Raw genomic sequence first — 25,769 nt, forward strand, 5'->3', positions numbered from 1 at the left:
TCATGGCATCCAGTCCCATCACTTCATGGGAAATAGATGGGGAAACAGGGGAAACAGTGTCAGACTTTATTTTCTTGGCCTTCAAAAACACTGTAGATGGTGATTGCAGCCATGAAATTAAAAGACGCTTACTCCTTGGAAGGAAAGATATGACCAACCTAGATAGTATATTCAAAAGCAGAGACATTACTTTGCTGACTAAGGTCTGTTTAGTCAAGGCTATGGTTTTTCCAGTGGTCATGAATGGATGTGAGAGTTGGACTGTGAAGAAGGCTGAGTGCTGAAGAATCGATGCTTTTGAACTGTGGTGTTGGAGAAGACTCTTGAGAGTCCCTCAGACTGCAAGGAGATCCAACCAGTCCATTCTGACGGAGATCAGCCCTGATATTTCCTTGAAAGAAATGATGCTAAAGCTGAAACTCCAGTACTTTGGCCACCTCATGCGAAGAGTTGACTCATTGGAAAAGACTCTGATGCTGGGAGGGATTGGGGACAGGAGAAGGGGACGACAGAGGATGAGATGGCTGGATGGCATCACAGACTCGATGGATGCAGGTCTGAGTGAACTCCGAGAGCTGGTGATGGACAGGGAGTCCTGGCGTGCTGCGATTCGTGGGGTCGCAAAGAGTCGGAAACGACTGAGCAACTGAGCTGAACTGAATACATTTCCATATTAATATACTATTAAGATACAAGTCCATTTCCTGGGTTAAAAATTTGATTCTGGTGCTTTTAGCCATTTTAGTCTATAGAAGAAGGCTGTTGTAAGTGGTAAAGTTTCTAGTTTTTTTTTTTTCTTTCAAAGGTAAGTTTGGATATATAGCCAGTTTTATTAGTATTTTTCTGTTTCAGCTTCTATAAAAAGTATATGCATTTATTCAAATATGTGAGGATTTAGAGAGCACTTTTTCTTATTTATTAAATTTGTCCCTAGTGTCATATAGCTCTATAGCTGGCATACACAGTAGATGCACAATAATGTTTGTTTATCTAAAATGAACCAAGTATGTTCTGTCTTTTGAATGCTCTTCTGCTTATTGAATTAACATCATCTTAGTCACAAAATTTTTAAAGCTTTCTGTTTCTAAAAGTGACTTGTCAAATTTAATAAAACTAATTGATATAATATTTAGATTATTGATGGATTAATTCAGCCTGTCACTCTTTCCCAGTCCCTTCCTTTCTCCAAATGCCCAAAGTTGGCTGCAAGTGACTAAGAGAGCAATTAGTTTTTTTTAAAAATGACAGATTTAATTAGTAGAATAAGAGAAAACAGATTGACTTCTAAGTAAGAAGTCAGCACTTGATTTAAAGCTATTAAATATATTATTGTAAAATGTAAGGTCATTTTGTAATAATTCTTATCTTTTCCAAAGAGTGCCAGGTACTTCAGTGTGCCAGGTACTTCAAAATGTGCCTTCCCAATGTGCCAGGTACTTCAAAACCATTGGAAATCTACCTGACTACAGGACCTTGATAAATCATAAACATTCAAATAAAATTCAAGGACAAGGATGACAGAGAATTCTAGTTATTTGTTGTACAAATCAGAGTCTGGCCCAATCCTCAGAAATATATAACTATCTATTCAGAATTAATACGGAAGACAGTTTGTGCCGTGTTAAAAATAAGATTCTTTTTTCCTGATCTATTTGCTGCACAGTGTGAGCTTGAGAACCTGTTTTAATCCCTGATGGTGACTGGTTCCTTTTAGTTGTTTACTAAAATACCAGGGACACATTGTAACCGCTGAGGTACTTGAACTTTCAGGATATAATAATAGATACCACCATCAACAAGGTCAGTAATCAGTCAACAGGTTTTTGAGCTCTTAAGGAAGCTTGAATGAGGAAGCCAGGAAGAAAAATGGCTTAGGTTATGAGTTAATATTCTGCCGAACCTGCTTTCAGGAACAAAAGGCTAGAGCAACCAAGGGAAACACAGTGTCCATATCATGAGAAGTAATAGTCTGATCTTGAAGACCAAATTTTAAGACAAACTATGACAAAAAGTGAAAAATACCGACTCTTCCAAGAAAGAGTAAATAGGAAGTTCAGAGGTCTAGAAACTGTATATTGAAGGCGCAGCTAGAGGTTCCTGTGGAATCCCAGAGGAAGGGAGTAATACAGCGTGTGCAACCAAGCTGCCCGCAAACCTGAAAGAAGTGGACGCATGGAGGAGGATGGGCAAGTAGATTCTGGCTGGTTCCAAGAAACAGATCTGGCCTCAATCTGGGAAGCACCTTCTGCTACTCAGGGTTCTCCAAGTAGGATAGACTGCTTTGTAAACCGCTTACTGTGCAGCACGTATAAGAAGGGCCTGACCAATAAGAGGAGACCCTTTCATAGGCCCAAGGCCAAATTTGGTAACTTCCGTTCTGAATTAGTGAAAGAACCCTGCATGGGACATTTGAGTTGTGTCTTGGTAAATTTTTAAATGAGGCCACTTCTATAGGAAGTGATGGAAATGATGCCTGCAATATAGACCCTAGATGCTGGGGTAGAAGAGGAAAATGCAGTGTCCTTTTTTAAATGCTTTTTAAGTTTTTCATTTATTTAACTTTATGGTCTTTCAAATCTCCAGTAACCAACTCATTCATTTATTTACTCTTAAACCAAACATCAGATATGTTGAAAAGAGCTATGGAAGAAACAACCCTGCCCTGAAGGATAGATTGAAGGCGATATATACACAAGAAGCTATAGTATGAGCTAGCCTGTTCTGTCTCACAGCATAGGAAATAGTGGGTCCAGAAGTCCAGGTGGGAGTAGATGCAGTTGGAACTAAGGGTGATAAGCTCTTTCTGTATCTCTGGATTTAAATCAGTGCCAGAGAGGGGCATAGGGAAAAGAGGGAAGAAAGAGCTTGAAAGAACCTCAGGACCTTTCTCATACTCACTGAACTCATATAAGGCTGATGACTGAATGAAACACTATTCATTTGAGGGGATACGAAAGTGAGTATGTGTTGCAACAAAACATTAACTTTTATTTTTAAAAGATAATTACCTCCAGAAGCCTCACTTTGGCCCGGAGGAAGAGGACTAAAGTCCTTTCCCTTTTCTCCTTCAGTTTCCAGGAAGTCCACAGGTTTACCTCAGGCAGGACTTTGCCATGGGGCCCACTGTGTGCAGCCATGACCAGCTGCCACTCTCTGATCCTTCTTGATGGGACCATCCAGGGAGACCCACTGGACCTCAAAATGTTTGAGGCCACCACCTGGGTAAGTCTCTGCTTTTCAGAGATTTTAAGAAGCTTCTTCAAGGCCAGGCCAACTCAGGTTTTATTACAGCTCTCCACTGCTTATAGCATTAGAGGTCTCCAATATGGATTACATGTGGTAGTGAGGGGCGGGCTCATCTAAACCGTTTTCTGCTTGTACAATGTATTTCTGTATTGGGGTTATTGTGAGGATTAAACGGAATGATGCATGTAAGAAATCCCTGGTACTGTGCCTGGAATCTATTAGTAGCTCAACAGTCTCAGTATAATTATTATATAATTATGTCCTGCTGCTGCTAAGTCGCTTCAGTTGTGTCTGACTCTGTGCGACCCCAGAGACGGCAGCCCCCCAGGCTCCCCCGTCCCTGGGATTCTCCAGGCAAGAACACTGGAGTGGGTTGCCATTTCCTTCTCCAATGCATGAAAGTGAAAAGTGAAATTGAAGTGGCTCAGTCGTGTCCGACCCTCAGCGACCCCATGGACTGCAGCCCACCAGGCTCCTCCATCCATGGGATTTTCCAGACAAGAGTACTGGAGTGGGGTGCCATTGCCTTCTCCTAATTATGTTCTAACTCTCCTCAACTACAATATGAGCCATGTCTGATTTCAAAGTTTTCTAGAACATGGGGATTAGGAAGCATCACTTCCCCAGTGCTTAGGGTAAGTCATTGTTACCAGGAGTTTTATTTCTATTTCTTTAGTATACTTTTGTCTCTAAGACTAGGCACTAAAAAGAACACCATGAGAGCTTTTGTTGAGACTCTGAAGTGGATTTCAGAGAAAATGATCTTGTTTGGGACCAAGTATCTGGCTCTCCCAGTTCTCATCTTGGCTCTGCTCTGACTCTTTGACCTCATGAGGTCATCTATCCTGTTGGGAATTTCCATGACTTTAAAATGAGGGAATATCCCATGGATGGAGGAGCCTGGTAGGCTGCAGTCCATGGGGTCACGAAGAGTCGGACACGACTGAGTGACTTCACTTTCAGGCATTGGAGAAGGAAATGAAAACCCACTCCAGTGTTCTTGCCTGGAGAATCCCAGGGACGGGGGAACCTGGTGGGCTGCCGTCTATGGGGTCACACAGAGTCAGACACGACTGAAGCGACTTAGCAACAGCAGCAGCAGCAGCAGCAGCAGCAGCAGCAGCAGTGTTCACATAAAAGGAAACAAAAAAGCTGGAATCTTTCCTTAAAAGGGAACTGTATTCAAAAGCACCCTACCCAAAACAAATCATTGGAGTTACTCTGGTTGAGATAGAAGATGGGGAGTAAAGGTACAGCTTAGGGAACATGCGTCCCCATGTACTTAGCCACAGCCCGCTTCACTGTCCGTAATCTGGTTCAGTTCCAGGTCTGTGTAATAACATGTGTAAAATCCTCACTGAAAGAGACAATCTTTAGGGTCCCTTCCAGCATTAATGGGGCCTCCCTGTGGCTCAGTCAGTAAAGAAGCTGCCTGCAGTGCAGGAAACATGGGTTCAATCTATGAGTCTGGAGATCCCCTGGAGAAGGAAATGGCAACCCATTCCAGTGTTCTTGTTTGGGAGATCCCATGGACAGAGGAGCCTCGTGGGCTACAAAGAGTCCGATATGACTTAGCAACCAAACCACCACCACCTCCCATTGTTAATAGGGCATGCGTCTGTAGCAGTGTGATATAGCTTTCTCCATCCTTCCTGGGTTACTGTTTCTGTATCTTTAAGTAGGAATTATAATTTCCTCTCTGAGATTTTTTTTTTTCTGCCACTCCACGAGATGAATATAAAGCATTATGGCATCTTTGTGTAAAAGGTTCCTTTGCCTATAACTGAGGATCATTATTATACCAATTACTGTTTACCAAAAGTTAACCATGTACATCACAGTCCCTGCCCTCCTCTACCCTGAGGACCGTCCATCCAAATTAGACAGAGAGGAAAGAGCAGGAGCAACAGTGAACCGGGAGAAGAAAGACAATAAGGTATTGGCTATCCATGCTCAGTGTTTTCAAGTTAAGCCCTCTGAAATGGAGAAAGCCTTTATGCCACAAATTCTAGCAGAGAAAGCAGGAGAAATTATATAACTAATTCAGAAGTGTCTGGCCTTCAAGTTCCATAGTATTTCTGATGTATTATTTTTTTGTGGTGAATTAAAGTCTGGTCACCTCCATGTAGCTGAGGGAGGAGAATACATTGAGACAGTCTGAGGATTTTCTCAAGGGGAGGATTTGAGCACAGTATTCGTGGATGAAAGGGAAAGAAATCTCCACAATGAAATATCCTGTATGAAATAGGAAATGGTGGCTTCCGGGGACGATTTCCACCTCAAGGGAGTGCCAGGATGTGCCATGGTTGTTAAGCCCTGTGGAACATCCAGTCAGGTAAGCCTTGCCTGCTCTCTACCCCACAACACCCAACTCAGAGGGAAAGTCCTGTGAGACTCCCAATTTTGAAAGTTCAGAAATGTGTGTTCTTTGATTTGTGTGAAAATTGGTGAGACCTTGTTTCCCTTATTTGCTAGACTGAGGACTGGGGGGGCAGTAGCTAACTCCCGGTAGCTAGAAGCTATGTGGTGTGTCTGTCTCCATCCCCCTCCCTCAACCAGGCCCCAGTGGAAGGACTTGCAATCCTGCATCAGTTCCCATTCTCCTCGGCGCTGCAGAGGATGACCGTCGTCGTCCAAGAGATGGGGGGTGACCAGCTGGTGTTCATGAAAGGTGCGCCAGAGAGGGTGGCCAGCTTTTGCCAACCTGAGACAGGTAAGTGATCAGACTTACATTACAACAGGAAAATCTGTCCCACATATGTCCCTGCAGCACTGGATTGGCAAATCCAATTGTCTACTGGCCATCACCAATCTGATGAGTCATTGGTATTCCAAACTCAGTACCAAAATCAAGCTCATCTTTCTCACTCTCTGTATTTTCTAACTTAGTGAGTGAAAGTATTACTCCCCCACCCCAATTCAGGATTCTTCCTAGATTCCTGTCTCTCCCTCAGCACTTCTATCTTGCCAATTGCTAATCCACGGCTCTGTCACTCCATCAGCTCAGGCTCTCATCATCCCGCTCCTGGATCACTTCAATAGTTGGTGAATTGGCGTCCTCCTCCCCAGCATTCCCTACTCTCATTCATGCTTTGCACTATGCGCAGATCAGTTTTTCTGTCGCGTAGCCTAATTATATTGTTATTTCCTACTTGCATTCTTTGGTTGCTTCTCACAGGCTCAGGATGATCTCAAACTCCTCTAGAATCATATCTAAAGCCTTCCTGATCTGACTTCTATCACACTTTCCAGATTTTCTTTACTACTCCTGTCTTCACGTCCTGCGCTTCCCCTGAGCTGAACTGTCAAGGTTTACTGCCTCATGGCCCCATGCCCGAGTACACGATGCTCCTTCAGCCTAATGCCCTTTTCCTTCTCCATCTGACCACCTCCTCCCAGTCTGGTAGATGCATAATGCTCCCGAAGTGTGCTACCCAATTGCCTGGGTCATAGCAAGCGTCTCATTCAATTGTATTCTTAGTCTACTGGCTGTGACCCTACTAGACAAAGACCCTCAGAGCAGGGATTACAGTTCAATCTTTGCATAAACAATGCCTGATCCATAATAGATTCTCAATAAATTTTTGTTGGTTAAACTGGAGAAAAAAGAATTATACATTTACTCATTCTTTTTTTTTTTTTCTTTTGAGTACTTCCTTTTCACTTCTGCTTAACTGGATCCCAAGAAGTCAATCATGACAACGTAGTGATATTTAAAGTTCCCACTGACTTGTTTGCATACCTTTTGTAGAGGTGTGTTTTCTTGGGCAAGTGTTGGTTCTGTTTGCAAGGAATTTCTCTGCCAGTACCAACTGAGTTTTATATTGCACACTAATCTTGTGTTATTTTCTGAACAGTACCAACTAGTTTTGTTAGTGAGCTTCAGATTTACACGACACAGGGCTTCCGGGTCATAGGACTGGCCTACAAAAAGCTGGAAATGGATCACCACATTTCTGCCTTGATGAGGTAAGAGGGGCGGAGGGGAGAATTTTGGTAAAGCAGAATGATTTCATGGGAAGATACACCAGACTGGGCAGTGGACTCAGCAACACAGCTTACTGAATTTTTATGTATAAAATGTCCTTGAACTTAGTAAACGGGGATATAGTCATTCCTTTCCTGCCTAAATCACAAAGGTGATGTGAACTTGACTGGGAGAATTGACCAGAAATAGCTGTAAAAATTGTAAAATATGGTTGTACAGCTTTGTGAAACCAAATATATGAATATAACCTATGTTTCAGAGAGTTTGAAATTGTGGTCCTGCTCTCATTTTGGACCAAATATAAGTTTGATTTTAAATTATTTTTTTGTTTTTCATTACTTAGCTATTTGGGGATTTTATTATTTTTATTTTGTGTCAAAGGTGGTGAATTTGTTGAAAGTTAGAAAACATAACATTTGACTGAAAAAAAAATCTTAATAAAAAATGCACAACTTAATAGAACAAATAAATATAGCTTGGGCCTAACATATAATCTAGGTAATACTTGTTGAAAAACAAGAAAAACTTCAGAGAATCTGTTATAAAGAGAGTATTAAAGAGTTTTATTACAGATAGATTAAAATAAGGATGCTCAAAAGTTAAAATGTGCTGGAGTGATTAGTAGTTCAAATTTATTTGTTGTTTTATTTTCCACTGTTTTCAGGGAATGGTATTTATTTCATTTTCAAGTCATGTCCAATACTCTGTCAGCCACTATTGGTGACACTGCTATGGAGATAATCAAGGCTTAGTTTGTTATTTAGGATTTTAAATTTGGAAGGTCTGTAATTGTTTTCAATGTAATTGTTTTCAACCTTGCCAGATTCAACACTTTCTTACTATAACTATTGGGTATCACTTCTTTTAATGTAAGAAAATAAAATTCATATGTAACATGATCTGCACACATTCTGTTTAAGAAAGAAATATAATGCCCTCTATATAGCAAAAATAGAAGCACAAATTATAGTGCCTTACAAAAAGTAATAAATAGTTCAATAAATACTCAATCGACTCCATCAAAACAAAATGAAACAATACGTTGCTTACACCATATGTAGCATCATTGGGGATGTTAACAGGAAGGAATGCAGATTGATACGTGTTTTATTTATTGGAATCTCAGATATCTCTGGCAGTCTGTCAATGAGGTGACTCTGTGAAATGACTAAAAATTCTTAGTAAACCTGAATATAATAGAACACTTTCCTCTCAATATACATTATATGCCTGGAAAACTCAATGAAATATTAAAAATATGTAAAAAATACTTTGTGTTTATATGTAAGACAGAGCTAAGGGAAGTATAAACAATTTTATATTTGCTTATTTCAATATATCCATGGATGTTTTTAGTGTCTGTGAATCCTGTAAAATATTCAAAAGGCATGTGGGATGCAGGGTACAATTTTGCATGCCTAAAAAGTTTCCAAAATGTCCTCTAGAGGCAGTATACAGTGGAAGTGACAAATAGATTCAAAGTATTAGATCTGATAGAGTACCTGAAGAACTATGGACAGAGGTTTGTGACATTGTACAGGAGGCAGGGATCAAAACCATCTGCAAGAAAAACAAATGCAAAAAGGCAAAATGGTTGTCTGAGGAGACCTTACAAATAGCTGAGAAAAGAAAGGATGCAAAAGGCAAAGAAGAAAAGGAAAGATGTACCCATTTGAAACCAGAGTTCCAAAGAATAGCAATGAGAGATAAGAAAACCTTCCTCAGTGATCAATGCAAAGAAATAGAGGAAAACAGTAGAATGGGAAAGACTAGAGATCTCTTCAGGAAAATTAGAGATACCAAGGGAATATTTCATGCAAAAATGGGCACAATAAAGGACAGAAATTGTATGGACCTAAGCAGAAGATATAAAGAAGAGGTGGCAAGAATACACAGAAGATCTATTCAAAACAGGTCTTCATGACCCAGATAACCACAATGGTGTGATCACTCACCTAGAGCCAGACATCCTGGAATGTGAAGTCAAGTGGGCCTTAAGAAGCATCACTATGAACAAAGCAAGTGGAGGTGATAGCATTCCAGTTGAGCTATTTCAAATCCTGAAAGACGATGCTGTAAAAGTGCTGCACTCAACATGCCAGCAAATTTGGAAAACTCAGCAGTGGCCGCAGGACTGGAAAAGGTCAGTTTTCATTCCAATCCCAAAGAAAGGCAATGCCAAAGAATGTTCAAATTACCATATAATTGCACTCAACTCACACACTAAGTAATACTCAAAATTCTCCAACCAGGCTTCAACAGTACATGAACTGTGAGCTTCCACATGTTCAAACTGGTTTTAGCAAAGCCAGAGGAACCAGAGATCAAATTGCCAAAATCCATTAGATCATCAAAAAGCAAGAGAGTTCCAGAAAAAACATCTATTTCTGGTTTATTAGCTAGACCAAAACCTTTGACTATGCGGATCACAACAAACTGAAAAATTCTTCAAGAGATGGGAATACCAGACCACCTGACCTGCCTCTTGAGAAATCTGTATGCAGGTCAAGAAGCAACAGTTAGAACTGAACATGGAACAACAGGGAAACAACATGGTTCCAAATAGGGAAAGGAGTATGTCAAGGCTGTATATTGTCACACTGTTTATTAAACTTATATGCAGAGTTCAGTTCAGTTCAGTTCAGTCGCTCAGTTGTGTCTGACTCTTTGCGACCCCATGAATCGCAGCATGCCAGGACTCCCTGTCCATCACCATCTCCTGGAGTTCACTCAGACTCACGTCCATCGAGTCTGTGATGCCATCCAGCCATATCATCCTCTGTCGTCCCCTTCTCCTCCTGCCCCCAATCCCTCCCAGCATCAGAGTCGTTTCCAGTGAGTCAACTCTTCGCAGGAGGTGGCCAAAGTACTGGAGCTTCAGCTTTAGCATCATTCCTTCCAAAGAAATCCCAGGGTTGATCTCCTTCAGAATGGACTGGTTGGATCTCCTTGCAGTCCAAGGGACTCTCAAGAGTCTTCTCTAACACCACAGTTCAAACACATCAATTCTTCGGCGCTCAGCCTTCCTCACAGTCCAACTCTCACATCCATACATGACCACAGGAAAAACTACAGCCTTGACTAGATGGACCTTAGTCGGCAAAGTAGTGTCTCTGCTTTTGAATATACTATCTAGGCTGGTCATAACTTTTCTTCCAAGGAGTAAGCATCTTTTAATTTCATGGCTGCAATCACCATCTGCAGTGATTTTGGAGCCCAAAAAAGTAAAGTCTGACACTGTTTCCACTGTTTCCCCATCTATTTCCCATGAAGTGATGGGACCAGATGCCATGATCTTTGTTTTCTGAATGTTGAGCTTTAAGCCAACTTTTTCGCTCTCCTCTTTCACTTTCATCAAGAGGCTTTTTAGCTCCTCTTCACTTTTCACCGCCATAAGGGTGGTGTCATCTGCATATCTGAGGTGATTGATATTTCTCCCGGCAATCTTGATTCCATCTTGTGTTTCTTCCAGTCCAGCGTTTCTCATGATGTACTCTGCAGATAAGTTAAATAAGCAGGGTGACAATATACAGCCTTGACATACTCCTTTCCCTATTTGGAACCAGTCTGTTGTTCCATGTCCAGTTCTAACTGTTGCTTCCTGACCTGCATACAGATTTCTCAAGAGGCAGGTCAGGTGGTCTGATATTCCCATGTCTTTCAGAATTTTCCACAGTTTCTTGTGATCCACACAGTCAAAGGCTTTGGCATAGTCAATAAAGCAGAAATAGACGTTTTTCTGGAACTCTCTTGCTTTTTCCATGATCCAGTGGATGTTGGCAATTTGATCTCTGGTTCCTCTGCCTTTTCTAAAACCAGCTTGAACATCAGGGAGTTCACGGTTCACATATTGCTGAAGTCTCGCTTGGAGAATTTTAAGTACATCATGAGAAATGCTGGGCTGGATGAAGCACAAGCTGGAATCAAGATTGCCAGGAGAAATATATATAACCTCAGATATGCAGATGAAACCACCCTTATGGCAGAAGGCAAAGAAGAACTAAAGAGCCTCTTGATGAAAGTGAAAGAGGAGAGTGAAAAAGTTGGGTTAAAACTCAACATTCAAAAAAGAACAAAATAAAACTCAACATTCAGAAAACTAGGATCATGGCATCTGGTCCCATACTTCATGGCAAATAGATGGGGAAACAATGGAAACAGTGAGAGACTTTATTTTTGGGGCTCCAAAATCACTGCAGATGGTGACTGCAGCCATGAAATTGAAAGATGCTTGCTCCTTGGAGGAAAAGTTATGACCAACCTAAACAGCATATTAAAAAGTAGAGACATTACTTTGCCAACAAAGGTCTGTCTAGTCAAAGCTATGGTTTTTCCAGTAGTCATGTATGGATATGAGAGTTGGACTATAATGAAAGTTGAGCACTGAAGAACTGGTGCTTTTGAACTGTGGTGTTGGAGAAGACTCTTGAGAGTCCCTTGGACAGCAAGGAGATCCAAGCAGTCCTGAATATTCATTGGAAGGACTGATGCTGAAGCTGAAACTCCAATACTTTGGCCACCTCATGCAAAGAGTTGACTCATTGGAAAAGACCCTGATGCTGGGAAAGATTGAAGGTAGGAGGAGAAGGGGGCGATAGAAGATGAAGTGGTTGGCTGGCATCACAGACTCAATGGGCATGAGTTTAAATAAGCTCCGGGAGTTGGTGATGGATAGGGAAGCCTGGTGTGCTGCAGTCCCTGGGGCTGCAAAGAGTCAGACACGACTGAGCAACTGAAATGAACTGAACTGAACTGAACTGAGAGGCAGTATCGCCCCTACTAAGAATTACTGATCAGTTTCAACCCCACCTTTGTCAATGGTAGGTGAGGCCCAGAGGGGGAAGTGACTCATCCAAAATCATTGAGTGTTGACTCCCTGGACTTATTGGCCCAAGAACAGTGGGCCAGCTTACTGTGACCCTTAAAACTTTGGCTATTACAGCTCTGGATCTTTGCTGTAATTTAACCAACCCAGGTCACTCAGGTCAGAGAGCTAGAAGTGAACTTGAGACTGAATCTCAGTTTAAAGAAGAGGATACTTGGGTCGGGGATGTGGCAGAATTGGGAATGGAACTTTGTTTCCTGAGAGTCTTTTGACACATATATATCGAGATTCTGGCTGAGGCATTGCTGCTTCTGATTACTATGATGAAATATTTGTGTATCAAGTTTCAGACTCATGACTTTGGAGCTTGTGAATATAACAAAGCACTCACAGCAGGGACACATGGTTGGGAGGGGCGGTTGGTGAGGGCAGCAGCAGACAGGAGAGTACATAGCCCACAGCACTGAAATTCCAACTTTCCAAAATCTGGTAAGGTCTATATCCAAGTTCACTGGTAGAATCTGACCCTTGGTCATCATTTGGCCCATCTTGTGTTAAAGCTGCATCACTACCATATTTACTTCTGGCTAAGTCAATTTACCTAATTAGAAATTTGCCCTAATCCAAGATTAGAACAGAACATTTTTTCTGGTGTGTGTGTTTACTCAGAGTGCTTCCAGCACTGATATCATAATTTCTATGATGGTTCTTGGCTTTCTTTATGTCTATTTCATCTTTAAAAAATCACATGGATTTTCAGAACATGAAGTGTAATCACAGGAGTGACAATGCTCCTTTGTATTACACTCCCTATTCTTCATTATTTCCAGGTGCTTCAGGAGGAGGTACAACGTTTGTGCAGGAAACAGGAAAAGATAGCATGCTATTCCAAGTTACAGAGTGTGAGCCCCTTCAAGGGACTATGTCTTCTCCTCATTTCATTTTCTAGATCAGATTGAATGAAAAGAAGAATTGTGCCGCACTTGAGCTAGGAGAGACTTTGCAGATTCGTTATTTTCACCCCCTGCTTTTGAAAAAGTAGAGATAAATTGCCAGGCAAAGAAAGTGATGTGCCCGTGGTAACACAGCAGGGTAGCCTCAGAGCTCGGATTGGAATGCTGGTCTCCTGATTATTGTGCCCTCAACCCATGTGCCAGAGGAACCAGGAAAACGACTGCCGAAGTGGGCTGCGACCTTGTCAGATCTTGACACTGCAGCCACTTTCTTGGTGCCTGGTGCCTTGTGGTTGGACCATGTCAGTGATCTCTGAAAATATCTGAAACCTGATGCCTGTGTATGAAAACTACTAGAAAGATTGGAGGACCTCCGTTAGGCATCAACTACATTATCCTTCAAAAAGCAGCTCAAATATCACCTCCTCTAGGAAGGCTTCTCTAGTCATTCCACCCAGAAATGATTACACCCTCCTCTGTGACACCAGAGAACTCTTACTTGTACATGATCACGATGCTTTCCCCAGCTTTCCATATAATCAAAGTGATCAGGATTAATCTTGTCCTTCCAAGTTGAATGTCAAGTTTCTGGAGTTACTATCATCCCTGTGTATTCTCTTCCTCTTTTCTGAGCCCCATTCCTTGCATTTATTTGGTTGTTATTGTTTAGTCACTAAGTCATGTCTGACTCTTTTGTAAGCCCGTGGACTCTAGCCCACCAGGCTCTTTCATCTACGGGATTTTCCAGGCAAGAATACTGGAGTGGGATGCCATTTCCTTCTCCAGGGGATCTTCCTGACCCAGAAATCGAACCCATGCTTCCTGCATTGGCAGGCAGACCCTACCAATGAGCCACCAGAAACGTTCTTGCATTTATTTAGGTGTCCACTAACTGGTTATTGATCTGACAGATTTTCTGGCTTCAGTTCCCATGAGAACACTCTGGCAGTAGAATTTCTGAAAGAGGAAATGAATTTTCCAGGGATGTCTAGGAAAAACAGTTACACTAGGCAGTAGGGCGTTTCAACTGGCAAATACTTGCTGAACACACCCTCTGTGCTGGGCACCACATGGGTGTTGTTGAACTTGTCATTGAACCAAGCAGTTTACTCTTAAGGATCAGAGACAGAGAGATAGATCAAATAACAAAGAATGACAAATAAAATACAAGCTGAACGTAGAAGTAATAGGTTGAGGCTGAAATTATTTCTATTTGGGGACGTCTTCATGGGAGGTGTATGGGAGTTTGATTTCAAAATATAGGAAGGGTTTCCATGGCAGATCACAGGGAACTTATAACCTTTTCTATGAAGTAAGAAGAAATGTCTTCTGGCAGTCTAGAGCAAATGTTTAAAGATGGTTGTGTACACACATACCCATGGTCCAACTTGGCTGGAATTTGGGGTGGATGAAGAATTTAGTGATAGATGAAGCTGGAAAGATCTTTTGGACTCAGATTATGGAGAGATTTAAATGCTAGGTTCAGAAGGATAGGGAGTGCTGTCTCTCTGAGCCAGCTTTGAGGTGAGTAGTTCAAGTTATAACTACTTCCTGCCACTCCTGCAGAGATGTTAGCAGTGGCCTGGGGAGTGTCCCTCATTCTAGTTTGGGCTGCTGGTTGAAGGGAGGCCCAGCATCGAGACACACACAGCCAGCAAGGCAGTTTAGTTCTTCTGCGTTCATCTGTACTTGGGCCAGACTTGAGAGGGGCTAGTGCCTTGCTCTTGTGTCTGCTAGACATATCTGGGTCTCAGATAAATGAATCATGGAAGAATCATTGAAACCCCAACCCCAGATGTACTCCCCCGCAATCAGTCCTGTGGAATGTCTTGGAAATGTTCTTGTGATGGGCAGGAGCCTCAGAGAATTCATTTGTTTGCAGAAACAGTCACGCTTTATGTAGAAGAGCAATGCTACCCACTGAGAGAGAGAGACACACACACAGAGAAAGGGAGAGAGAGAGAGAAGCTTGGTTTCAAAAGAAGGGCTCTTTTTAAGACTATGGCCTCATGCCTCTCGGGACCAAAACAGTATTGATGATAGCTTTGATTTCTAGAGAAACTAGTGTTTTATTTTATTTTTCTATGCTGCTTTAGTTTTCATGATGTTTTGTACCGGAGCTAGAACGTCTCTCTGGTGGTTGCTAACAGGTGAGGTGACAAAAATCACGCCATCAGATGGAAGACAATTTTGTGGTTATTTTATTCCTTCTCTACCAAGATTAAAGTGAATCATGTACCGAGTAAGCACCCTCTCTTCCTCTCAATTCCATCAGAGCAAATGTCTCCATATCCTTGTGCTCTCTCTTGTCCTTTTTCTGGAAGGTTCCTGCACATATTCAGGGCCTCAGCAATGGTGCATGAATGAGTGAGTAGGGACCACTCTGAGAGGAAGAGATCTGTCATTGGGTTTGTTTTGCTTCCTGTAAGAAAGACTATAATGGGCGACTTCTGTTCAGTCATTCATATACTTCCAGGGACCAGGTAGAATCAGACCTGATATTTCTGGGACTGCTGATCTTGGAGAATCGACTGAAAGAAGAGACGAAACCTGTCCTTGAAGAGCTTATCTCAGCCCGGATAAGGACTGTGATGATCACAGGTATAGAACGAAATACGTGCGTGAAAGCAGGAAGAATGTGATTCAGAAACAGACATAGTTCTCTCAAAAAGTAGCATATCTTTTTGACTCCCTAATATGGGCCAGGCACCATTCTAGATGCTGGAGATGGGCAACAAAAAAGGCAAAGTTACTATTCTCACTGAGTTTTCATTCACATGGGTGAAGATAGAAAGTCAGTCAATCAATCAAACCAAACAAACAGCTAACAATAAGTGTTATAAGCTACGTAAAACAAAACAGGCTGATGTGGTTAAGTGTGTCTGACCGGCTACTGTAGATGAGGTGCTCTTTCTGAAAGGGGACTTTCGAAATAACACTTGAATAAGAAGACTTAAGCCACGCAGAGATGCTGATTTCATTGTTAAATATTCAGAGAAGAAGAATGCTTAGTCAGGGTGCTCTGTACACTATGCTGAAGGCCCATCAAATGAGATCTATGATTCTGGAAATTATGAAATGTCCCTCTAGTCTCACTCTCAAACCCCAAATCACAAACAAGGGAATGATGAGAAAGGATCACGCAAGAGAAATGCGTGAAATTTCCTAATGAACGCTTCTGAGTGGAGAGTCAATGAGTTCCTTAAGTATTTCTGTTTTTTGAGTGTGTGTTGCCTTCCCTTTCTCTGCTCTCAAAGTCAGATGCATTTAGCTCTATGAATTGTGGCATCAAGATACAGTCTTTCCCCACCGAAGAATTCTCTCTCCACCCTATTGCCCTTGAACTCAGTTCTATGTTGGGGACTCAAGTGTACATTCACCCCCCCTATGGTACCTCTGCTACCCACCCCTCCAAACCAAGAGATTTTTGGATCACTTTTACCCTCTCCTTTCTGAGCCCCTCAGTCCAACTTCTAGGTGTTGCTGAGTTAATTTACTACTTACTAGAATTCCCCTTCTGTTATGGCGCTTCTATTTCAAAATTTTTATGTAACAATTATTGTATGCATTCTCATAATTATTTTTAACCAGTTAGATTTACGTAGAAGTGAGAACTCATGGCTCACAACCTTCCCTCTTCACCTGTTTCCTCATATTGAAATTTCTGTCCTGCTTCTTCCCTTGCTTGGTTGTAATTTTTCTGAAGAGTTGTCTTTGGATGAGGTGAAAGGGAGATATGCTTTCTGATTTATTATATACCCTGAAATATCTTTCTTGGCTTTGACAAGGGAATGTGTCTTGCCTAGGTATAGGAAGTTTGGGTTAGAGTCTTTCTTTGAAAGTTTTTATTGGAGTATTGTTGACTTTGCAATGTTGTGTTGGATTCAGGTGTACAGCAGTGATTCAGTTATATATTTTCATGTTTACACATCATTTTATATATAGTTTTACACAGTTGATAAGTATTTACACATAGTTTTCCAGGCTCTGCATGAATTGGTTCTGTCTCTTCAATCCCATTTTGGGGTACTCTTCCTTTCTAGGTGACAATCTTCAGACTGCAATAACAGTGGCCAGAAAGTCTGGGATGGTTTCTGAAAGCCAGAAAGTCATTCTCATTGAAGCAAATGAAACAACTGGGTCCTCATCAGCATCTATTTCTTGGAAACTACTAGAAGAGAAGAAACACATTGCATACAGGAATCAGGTATACCTAAAATCAGACCTTCTGCCATATTATCTAACTCATCACACAGTGTAGGCTACTGAGCAGCTTTGACTGGCAGAGGTGTACAGGTGACATGGGGTCAACATACTTCTTCAGATGTCTAACGTATGCAGTTCAAAGCACTCAACTATATCACTTTTCCATACCATTCATACTGAGTTTTAAAGTGTGGTGGTTTCCTGGATGTAGAAATAATACATTCTATTAAACTTTAAAAAGTCTTTAGAAAGAATATAGTAAGTGAGACTGCAAATCTAATTTCCCTTTTTGCCCTTGCTTGCCAGCTATCCCATTGAGTTCAAAGTGGATTTAGTCTCTGGGAGAGACACTGCTGTGTGCACTGGAAAATCAGACCATGTCTTCAACATGGGGGAAAAAAAGTTTATTCCTTTATCCCCAATCTTGTCAGTATCCTATATTTATTGTGTCCTTGTGAAACAGTATTAATTCTGCTAGCAAAAAAATAAAAAAGGAAAGTTTCCCCTTCAGGAAGAGATTTATTAAGCTGCAATGCTTTCATATTTTACACTTAAGATGTGTGAAATGTGCTTTTCTCTGGGACTCACCGAGATCAAATCAGGATGCAGATAGGACATGAGTGTTACCCTTCTGTTCACTAGAGGCTGTTGATGCGCAAAGGCTGATCCAGCAAAGAAAAAGTGCTTCTCTGAGGAATTAAGGCTGGAGTGTGACTTTTAAAGAGAGACCCCAGACTGTCATAGTTGCCTTTGCTTAGATATGCTTGGGATCCTAATCACCTTATCAAGTCTAAAATAACTGTGTCTTGCTTTACAGGACAATTACATTAATATCAGGGAAGAAATCTCTGATAATAGCAAAGAAGGAAGTTACCATTTTGCTCTAAATGGAAAATCCTTCCAGGTTATAAGTCAACATTTCAGTAGCCTACTGCCAAAGGTAAGTTCTAAGATGGTACCTATCTCCTGGCAAAGATGTTAACAATGTCAAAGAGCACGATAGTAAGTAATTTCAAACCTTTAACTAGGTTAGATATAACTATAGAATGTATTATAAGGAAAGCAGATAGTTTTGCAGAGGTCCCTGTTTAATTTCCTGCTAGATTTAAATTAAGTAAACTTGATTAACCAATTATCCATCAACTGTAGGATTAAAGCATTAGTAACTTCTCAAGTGATAAGATTGCTTTGAGGTAGCTGTCACTATATTGCCATGATTGAGGGGGGCTCACAGTATAGTGGAATCCAGCAATTATACAGGAAGGCAGGCCAAGGATGGGGCTTCCCAGATGGTACTAGGGGTAAAGAACCCTCCTGCCAATGCAGGAGACTTTAGAGGGGTGAGTTCGATCCCTGGATCAGGAGGGTCTCCTGGAGAAGGAAATGGCACCCCACTCCAGTATTGTTGCCTGGCGAATCCCACGGACAGAGGAGCCTGATGGGCTATAGTCCATGGGATTGCACAGAGTCAGACACAACTGAAGCAACACAGCAAGGGCAGACCAAGGATAGAAGAATTCCACTAGGCTTTTGATAGAGAATCTCTATACAAAAGAGTGTCAAACTTAAACCCATAGTGGGGGCTGGTAAGTCATATATATAAAACATCTCAACAAACTAGAGGAGGATTATGTTCATAGTAAAGCAAAATGATTTATTTGCATTCAATTGCTTATTATCTTGGGTACTGTTTAAGAAGAAAAGAATGAAGACTTAAAGCTGAATGAACTCTAAGCTGAGTTTACTGCCAAGAAGAGCAGGGAACATACAGCTGTAACAGAAGAATTTAGACTCTGTCAGATGGGGCTCAGGTTGATGGAACTGGCAGAGGTTTTTATACAACAATCAATTAATGTTTCATAGCCCAAATTAGGCTGGAGACATCAGCTGAGTTTCACAACTGGTCAAGCCTAGATAGTATGGTTAAGTCAAAGGCTACAGACAATCACTCTCTCATCACTAGGTGGTTTTCCCGCTAGATTCAAACGACTTTTCCAAAAAGCAGTTGCCTCCTTTCCTTCTTTTGGGATCCTGACCTCATTTTATCTTGCAGTTTCTCATACTCTACTGGTTTAAGGTTCTATTAAGCTCCAGATTTTTCAGGACCGCAATCTCCACGGCAGCTGAGTTAAATTCTTGTAGGTCATTGTTTTCATCAACTCTGTCTATTAAGTAGTCATCTTTACTGATTTTAGTCTTCCTGATGGCTAACCTGATGACCAAAGTCTCAATATCTGTCTTAAAATCCGAAGGAGGACTTCTTAGAAACTCTGTTTTCTCACTCATGGATATCATTAACCAGTCAGTGTTCTGAATGATATCAGTTATTTCAGGTATGACCAGCTGACATGATTAAAAATTTTCCCTTTTGCATTTTTTACAGATACTGATGAATGGAACCATCTTTGCAAGAATGTCTCCGGGGCAGAAATCCAGTCTGGTGGAAGAATTTCAGAAACTAGAGTAGGTTCTTTACTAATTCAGGTAGTGTTAAGTGCATACAGGCATAACAGGGGGAAAGTGAGAAGTACAGGAAGTCACTCAGTTGTTTAAGGCAGTGTTTGTTTGTTTTATAATTTCTTTCTTTTCTTTTAAATTTATTAATATTTTTAATTGAAGTATAATTGCTTTACAGAATTGGCTTCCCTTGTGGCTCAGCTGGTAAAGAATCTGCCTGCAATGCGGGAGACCTGGGTTGGATCTCTGGGTTGGGAACATCCCCTGGAGAAGGGAAAGGCTACCCACTCCAGTATTCTGGCCTGGAGAATTCCAAGGGCTGAATAGTCCATAGGGTCGCAAAGAGTTGGACACGACTGAGCGACTTTCACTTTCACTGCCAAAAATCAACATGAATCAGCCATAGGTATACACATGTCCCCTCCTCTTTTATTTTTATATTTTAAACATGTATATATTTGGCTGGGCCAGGTCTTAGTTGTAGCACACAGGATCTTAGGTCTTCGTTGTAGCCTATGGGTTCTAGTTCCCTGACCCATGGATCTAACCCAGGTCCCCTGCGTTGGGAGTGCAGAGTCTTAGCTCTGGACCGCCAAGGAAGTCCAGGGCAGGGTTCTTAATGTGGCTACTCATGACAGTCACCTCATGAGCTTTGAAAAATTAGCAATACCAGGACACCACCGTCTGGAGATTTTGATTCAGTTACTCGTGTGGGTGCTTGGACATCAGTACTTTAAAAAAATTCCTTTCATAAGTCAATTTTGCATCCAGAGTTGAGAATCCCACTGAACTAGAACACAGGGGGCACAAGAAGTAACTCTGGAAAGGTCCTTTGAACTTGACTCCTGAAGGTACAATGAAAATGTACACTTTATTTTTACAAATTATTTTTATAGTTATGATATATGGGGGACTCCTATAACAAGAGAGAGATTCACATAACCCTGAAATATTAAAGCATTCTTATGCAAAGAATCCTGTCCATCCTAAATTAGAAAGATATTCTTAATACAAAGTATCTCCACTAACAGAATCCCATCATTTGGGGTCTTTTTTTCCTGTTACTGGAACTCCATTGAGTCTCTGAGGCTTTCTCTACCTCTGGTACTGGACCACACCCACACAACTCCAGCTCCTATTCACTTGATTCAGTCACTGAAAGGGCAAACAGTCCTCTCTTCTGAACATGGCTGAAAATCTCTGCAGTAAACTCGTTGTCTTAGGTAGCAGTGTGGAAGAGAAGTACAGCAAATTATGCAAACACTGTCAGATTGCTCCTACCTTAAAAAGCAGACTATCTTCATCAACAACTCAAGATAGCAGTATCCGTTCAGCTTTGAAAATGTATCCTGAAATAGAGATATATTTCGTTTCTTTAACTTTTGATCCTGGCAGCCCATTTTTGAGTCACTCAAGTGACTGCTGACACAGTGGATTTCCTCTCCAGTGACTAAACATTACTAACAACTAATTTTTATTTATCACTTTAAAATGCCCCACCTCACTGAATACTCGTAATGCTTTGTAGGGGAGACGAATGATAGTCAAAATGGAAAGTGATCAGGTTAAAGGTCTAGATCTCCTGGTTTCAAATCCTGTGCCCTTCCCACCATGCCATGCTGTCATATAATGACGAACTTCCTATTTTACAGCTGACAGCGTTGCCTCCTAGATAGGGAAGTGCAGGGTCTCCTCGAAGCACCTCGACTTAGGACAGCCGTGTTGGTTTTCTTAATCCATTTCAGGAACTGCTGAGTCAAACTCTACTTTTGGTCAAACCAGACTGTTAGGGAAACTCCCTTAAAATAAATAATAAGTTTGGGTCTTAAGTAATAAAGCTTATTTTATCTTTTTAATTAGAACAATTAGTAGGTAAGATTGCTTTGATCTCCTCTACAATTGACACTTTGTTCCCTTTTAGTTACTTTGTAGGTATGTGTGGTGATGGAGCCAATGACTGTGGGGTAAGTAGCTGCCAGTGCGGGGCCAGCATCTTGCCCTCAGCTGTATTTGCTCCAAGCCCAATAAGAGATAGCATCTCTGGGGTTATGTACCATCTCCATTCCTCTTGATGGTGAAACTGATGGGAAGGATTTGGGAAGGTTTGGACCAGAGCCACACAATGACTCAATGACCAGTATGGACTGAATGGGTAGAATTTGGCTCTGGATTCTGAATTTCTTTGGCTAGGTGTCGGAGTGACATCTCTTTCTTATGTGGTAGGCAGAGCAAAGTATAATCATCTGGCCAGAGCCTGGGCCTACAAGCCAACTTGTGGCAAGATTAACTAGTCTTTCTTTTTTCTTAATATATATAAATTTATTTATTTTAATTAGAGGTTAATTACTCTACAATATTGTATTGGTTTCGCCATACATCAACATGAATCTGCCACAGGTATACACATGTTCCCCATCCTGAACCCCCCTCCCACCTCCCTCCCAGTACCAATCCCTCTGGGTCATCTCAGTGCACCAGCCCCAAGCATCTAGTATCATGCATCGAACCTGGACTGGTGATTCATTTCATATATGATATTATACATGTTTCAATACCATTCTCCCAAATCATCCCATCCTCGCCCTCTCCCACAGAGTCCAAAAGATTGTTCTATACATCTGTGTCTCTTTTGCTGTCTCACATACAGGGTTATCGTTACCATCTTTCTAAATTCCATATATATGCGTTAGTATACTGTATTGGTGTTTTTCTTTCTGGCTTACTTCACTCTGTATAATAGGCTCCAGTTTCATCCACCTCATTAGAACGGATTCAAATGTATTCGTTTTAATGGCTGAGTAATACTCCATTGTGTATATGTACCACAGCTTTCTTATCCATTCATCTACTGATGGACATCTAGGTTGCTTCCATGTCCTGGCTATTATAAACAGTGCTGTGATGAACACTGGGGTACACGTGTCTCTTTCAATTCTGGTTTCCTTGGTGTGTATGCCCAGCAGTGGGATTGCTGGGTCATAAGGCAGTTCTATTTGCAGTTTTTTAAGGAATCTCCACACTGTTCTCCATAGTGGCTGTACTAGTTTGCATTTCCACCAACAGTGTAAGAGGGTTCCCTTTTCTCCACACCCTCTCCAGCATTTACTGCTTGTAGACTTTCTTTCTTATGCAGCCTCAGGAGAGATGTTTGTGAGCAGACAATAAGCCGACTCTTTGCTTTCAGGCTTTGAAAATGGCTCATGTGGGCGTCTCTTTATCAGAGCAGGAGGCGTCTGTGGCTTCGCCTTTCACCTCCAAAACTCCGAACATTGAATGTGTGCCTCACCTTATCAAGTAAGTAGGGGCTTTCCTCCAGCATTGTTTTAACCTCTCTTGACTTTTAGGTGTAGAGCCCTTTATTCTGCAAAAACCAGGGGAAACGTGTGTCCCTGGGTGGAAAGGGTGCTTTATGGGAGAAAGCAAAGATTCTACTTTGGAGTGCATTTACCTCCTGGGAAAGCAGTGGCATGTCTAATGAAAAGCGCTGAATAGATTATTTTTAGAAGATTGGAATCTGGAACTTGCTGCTGCTTTGAAAATGTTAATCATACTCCTAGCATTGTTTTGAATATATCTCCTTAGATACTTTCTTAATGGAGGATTTACAGAAACCCTCTTCTCCCTACCTGTCTTCCTTTCCTCTTGCGTCTTTAAACTTCTTTGGAATATCCTTCCTATCCCCGGTTTCCAGAATATTTATTCATCTTTGCTGCTTCTGCTACAGTTTCCCTTGGTGATTTGTTCTCCTCCCCCATCCCAGAACATGTACTTCTGTTGCATTTTGTTTGAATAATAGAGATGGTGAGCATTGTGGCTGCTTTTGGTCATTATAACTAGTATGTGTTTACAGTTTATGAAGTGCCAGCCTGGAATTGTAGGGATGGTCACTATTTCTTTTACAAACAAAGAACCTGAGGCTCTGAGAACTTCATGTAGCCAAGCTCACTGCCATATAAGATTGAAGATTGTATTAGAATTAATTTTGTTTTGATATGTTTTATGTACAAATGTCATACTCTTTCCACCACATTAAAATAATGTTTTGACTAGCTCCTCCCTATTTAAAAAATGTATTCGTGCACTTGACAAATATTTATAAAACAGGGACTCAGTACCCAGAACTGTTGGAGGCACTAGGAATCCAGAAGCAAATAAATCAAACATTCCTTGATCTCACAAAGCTTTCTTCTGGTGAAGAAGCCAAGCAGTAACTCATACACAAATAAATCAGGAGCAGTGTGAAAAGTCATGAGACAGCTCAGTGGATGGAATCATTTTCTTCAGATGTGGTTGTGTCAGGGCGCCTTTCTCAGGAGGTGAGGGAGGAGGAGAAACCACCTTCTAGGTGGAGTTAACTATAGCAGCAAAGCCCCGATACAGGAAAATGTCTGATTTGAGGATCAGGTTTTGGAATCCCAGGAAACTATTCCAACCAGAAGTAAATTTAAATTATTTTTTTCCCCAAATGATCTATTTTAAGGTTTAAATTTATACCATTGACTCAAATTAATCAACAGTAACACAAATGAACATGCTCATTGATTCCAATCTCTTTAAGTTGGATGCAAGCCTTATGTGCGTGTGCATATTATTTTAGTTCAGTTTTAGAAAAAGTTGGGACTGCCAAATGAAATTTGAATGAGATGTTTGCCAAACCCCTGAAGCACCTGGAGCATGAAAATAGCCCCCAAACCTGCAATGTTATTTAAATTCCTTAGTTCACAGATGAAGAAACTGTGACCAAGAGAAGGAAAATGAGCTTCCAAGCCACATTAGTGAATGATTATGAACTCTGGGACTATTTCTCAAATCTCCTGATTCGGAGCTGAAATAATGCTCACAGACAGGACAAAAGTAACTCCATATCTGGGCTTCAAAGCTCGACCAAAGGCCTGTGGACCTTGGACTGGAATTAGTCTTCATTGAAAATCTAGCATACTGACCACTGATTCCCACGGACTCAAGACTGTCCAGTCTGTTAGACAAACAATCAAATCATCAGGCTTTGATTTTTTCTTCTGAGCTCAGCTGAACAGCACAGGATAACTGACCTCATCTCCTCCTGTGATTTTCATTTCATTCCTTTCTCATTTCTTTTCTCATGCAGGGAAGGCCGTGCAGCTCTCGTCACCTCATTTTGCATGTTTAAGTACATGGCTCTGTACAGCATGATTCAATATGTTGGTGTTCTGCTGCTCTACTGGGTATGACTTGGGACCTAGTCTCTTGGTTAGTGAGAGCTAAAAGTAGTGGTCACTTTCAATCTGCAATGCCTTTTAAAGAAAGAGTGAAAATAGGATATTTCAAGCTTCCTTGGTGACTCAGATGGTATTTTTGCCTGGAGAATTCCATGGACGGAGGAGCCTGATGGACTATGGTCCATAGGGTCGCAAACAGTCGGACATGACTGAACGACTAAACACGCACAACTAACTTACTAAATTCCTGAAAATTTAGCAATCGACTTTCGTGAGTTAGTACAAAGCAGTATATCACTGATTCCTTGAATATAGGGATTTGAAAATAGGCATATCATATCCCCCAAAGTACATAGATCTTGTGATAGCTTTTATTATTTAACAAAATATCAAAGAAGAAGAGACATACCTGTTTGTGAACTCAACCTATAGGCTTCTTCTATTGACTAACCCTGAGAAAGGGAATTCCACTTTTGCTGAAGGTATCCAGATTCATCTCTATGTCTTACCCTCTTGCTCCTGGGTTGAAGGTTTTACTTCTGTTATTTTCAGATTATATAAGTCCTTTTCCTTTCACTGATGAATGGGCTGAAAATGGAGAGGCTGGTTACAGAAATCTGGCTGTATTTTAGAATCCCAGTAACTCATTATCCTCAAAAGTAGAGTTAAAAGTAGAGATAATGGATAATCATTATTGCCTTTTCACTAAGGGGCTGGGGGGCAAGGAAGCAAGTTCCTTGAAATCAATAAGACCTGAATATTTCTTTCTTAAGAATATCAGCATGCTTTATCAGGACTTTCTAACAACACCCAAGAATGCAAATCATGGGTTTAGTTATTCTTATTTTCCCTTGATGAAATTTAAGTAAGATCACCCCATTTCTCATTTGCCATTT

At 41.1% G+C, this 25,769-nt stretch overlaps 1 protein-coding gene across 3 annotated transcripts in view; it reads left to right on the plus strand.

Moving 5' to 3' along the window:
* Positions 1 to 25,769, plus strand: part of ATP13A4 (ATPase 13A4) — a 126,102-nt gene that overhangs the window by 80,529 nt on the left and 19,804 nt on the right. For 2 of the 3 annotated variants that reach the window (XM_013963728.2, XM_013963735.2), the window contains exons 14-24: positions 3,072 to 3,222; positions 5,495 to 5,581; positions 5,806 to 5,959; positions 7,104 to 7,215; positions 15,471 to 15,613; positions 17,056 to 17,219; positions 18,036 to 18,158; positions 19,602 to 19,681; positions 21,597 to 21,639; positions 22,860 to 22,969; positions 24,783 to 24,879. In XM_013963728.2, coding sequence (XP_013819182.2) covers positions 3,072 to 3,222; positions 5,495 to 5,581; positions 5,806 to 5,959; positions 7,104 to 7,215; positions 15,471 to 15,613; positions 17,056 to 17,219; positions 18,036 to 18,158; positions 19,602 to 19,681; positions 21,597 to 21,639; positions 22,860 to 22,969; positions 24,783 to 24,879 — 1,264 coding nt within the window. The remainder of the gene's footprint in view (positions 1 to 3,071; positions 3,223 to 5,494; positions 5,582 to 5,805; positions 5,960 to 7,103; positions 7,216 to 15,470; positions 15,614 to 17,055; positions 17,220 to 18,035; positions 18,159 to 19,601; positions 19,682 to 21,596; positions 21,640 to 22,859; positions 22,970 to 24,782; positions 24,880 to 25,769) is intronic. The other variant, XM_005675108.3, reaches the window with a different exon arrangement.

The sequence above is a fragment of the Capra hircus genome, chromosome 1 (assembly GCF_001704415.2).
Source record: "Capra hircus breed San Clemente chromosome 1, ASM170441v1, whole genome shotgun sequence".
Classification (NCBI taxonomy): Eukaryota; Metazoa; Chordata; class Mammalia; order Artiodactyla; family Bovidae; genus Capra; species Capra hircus.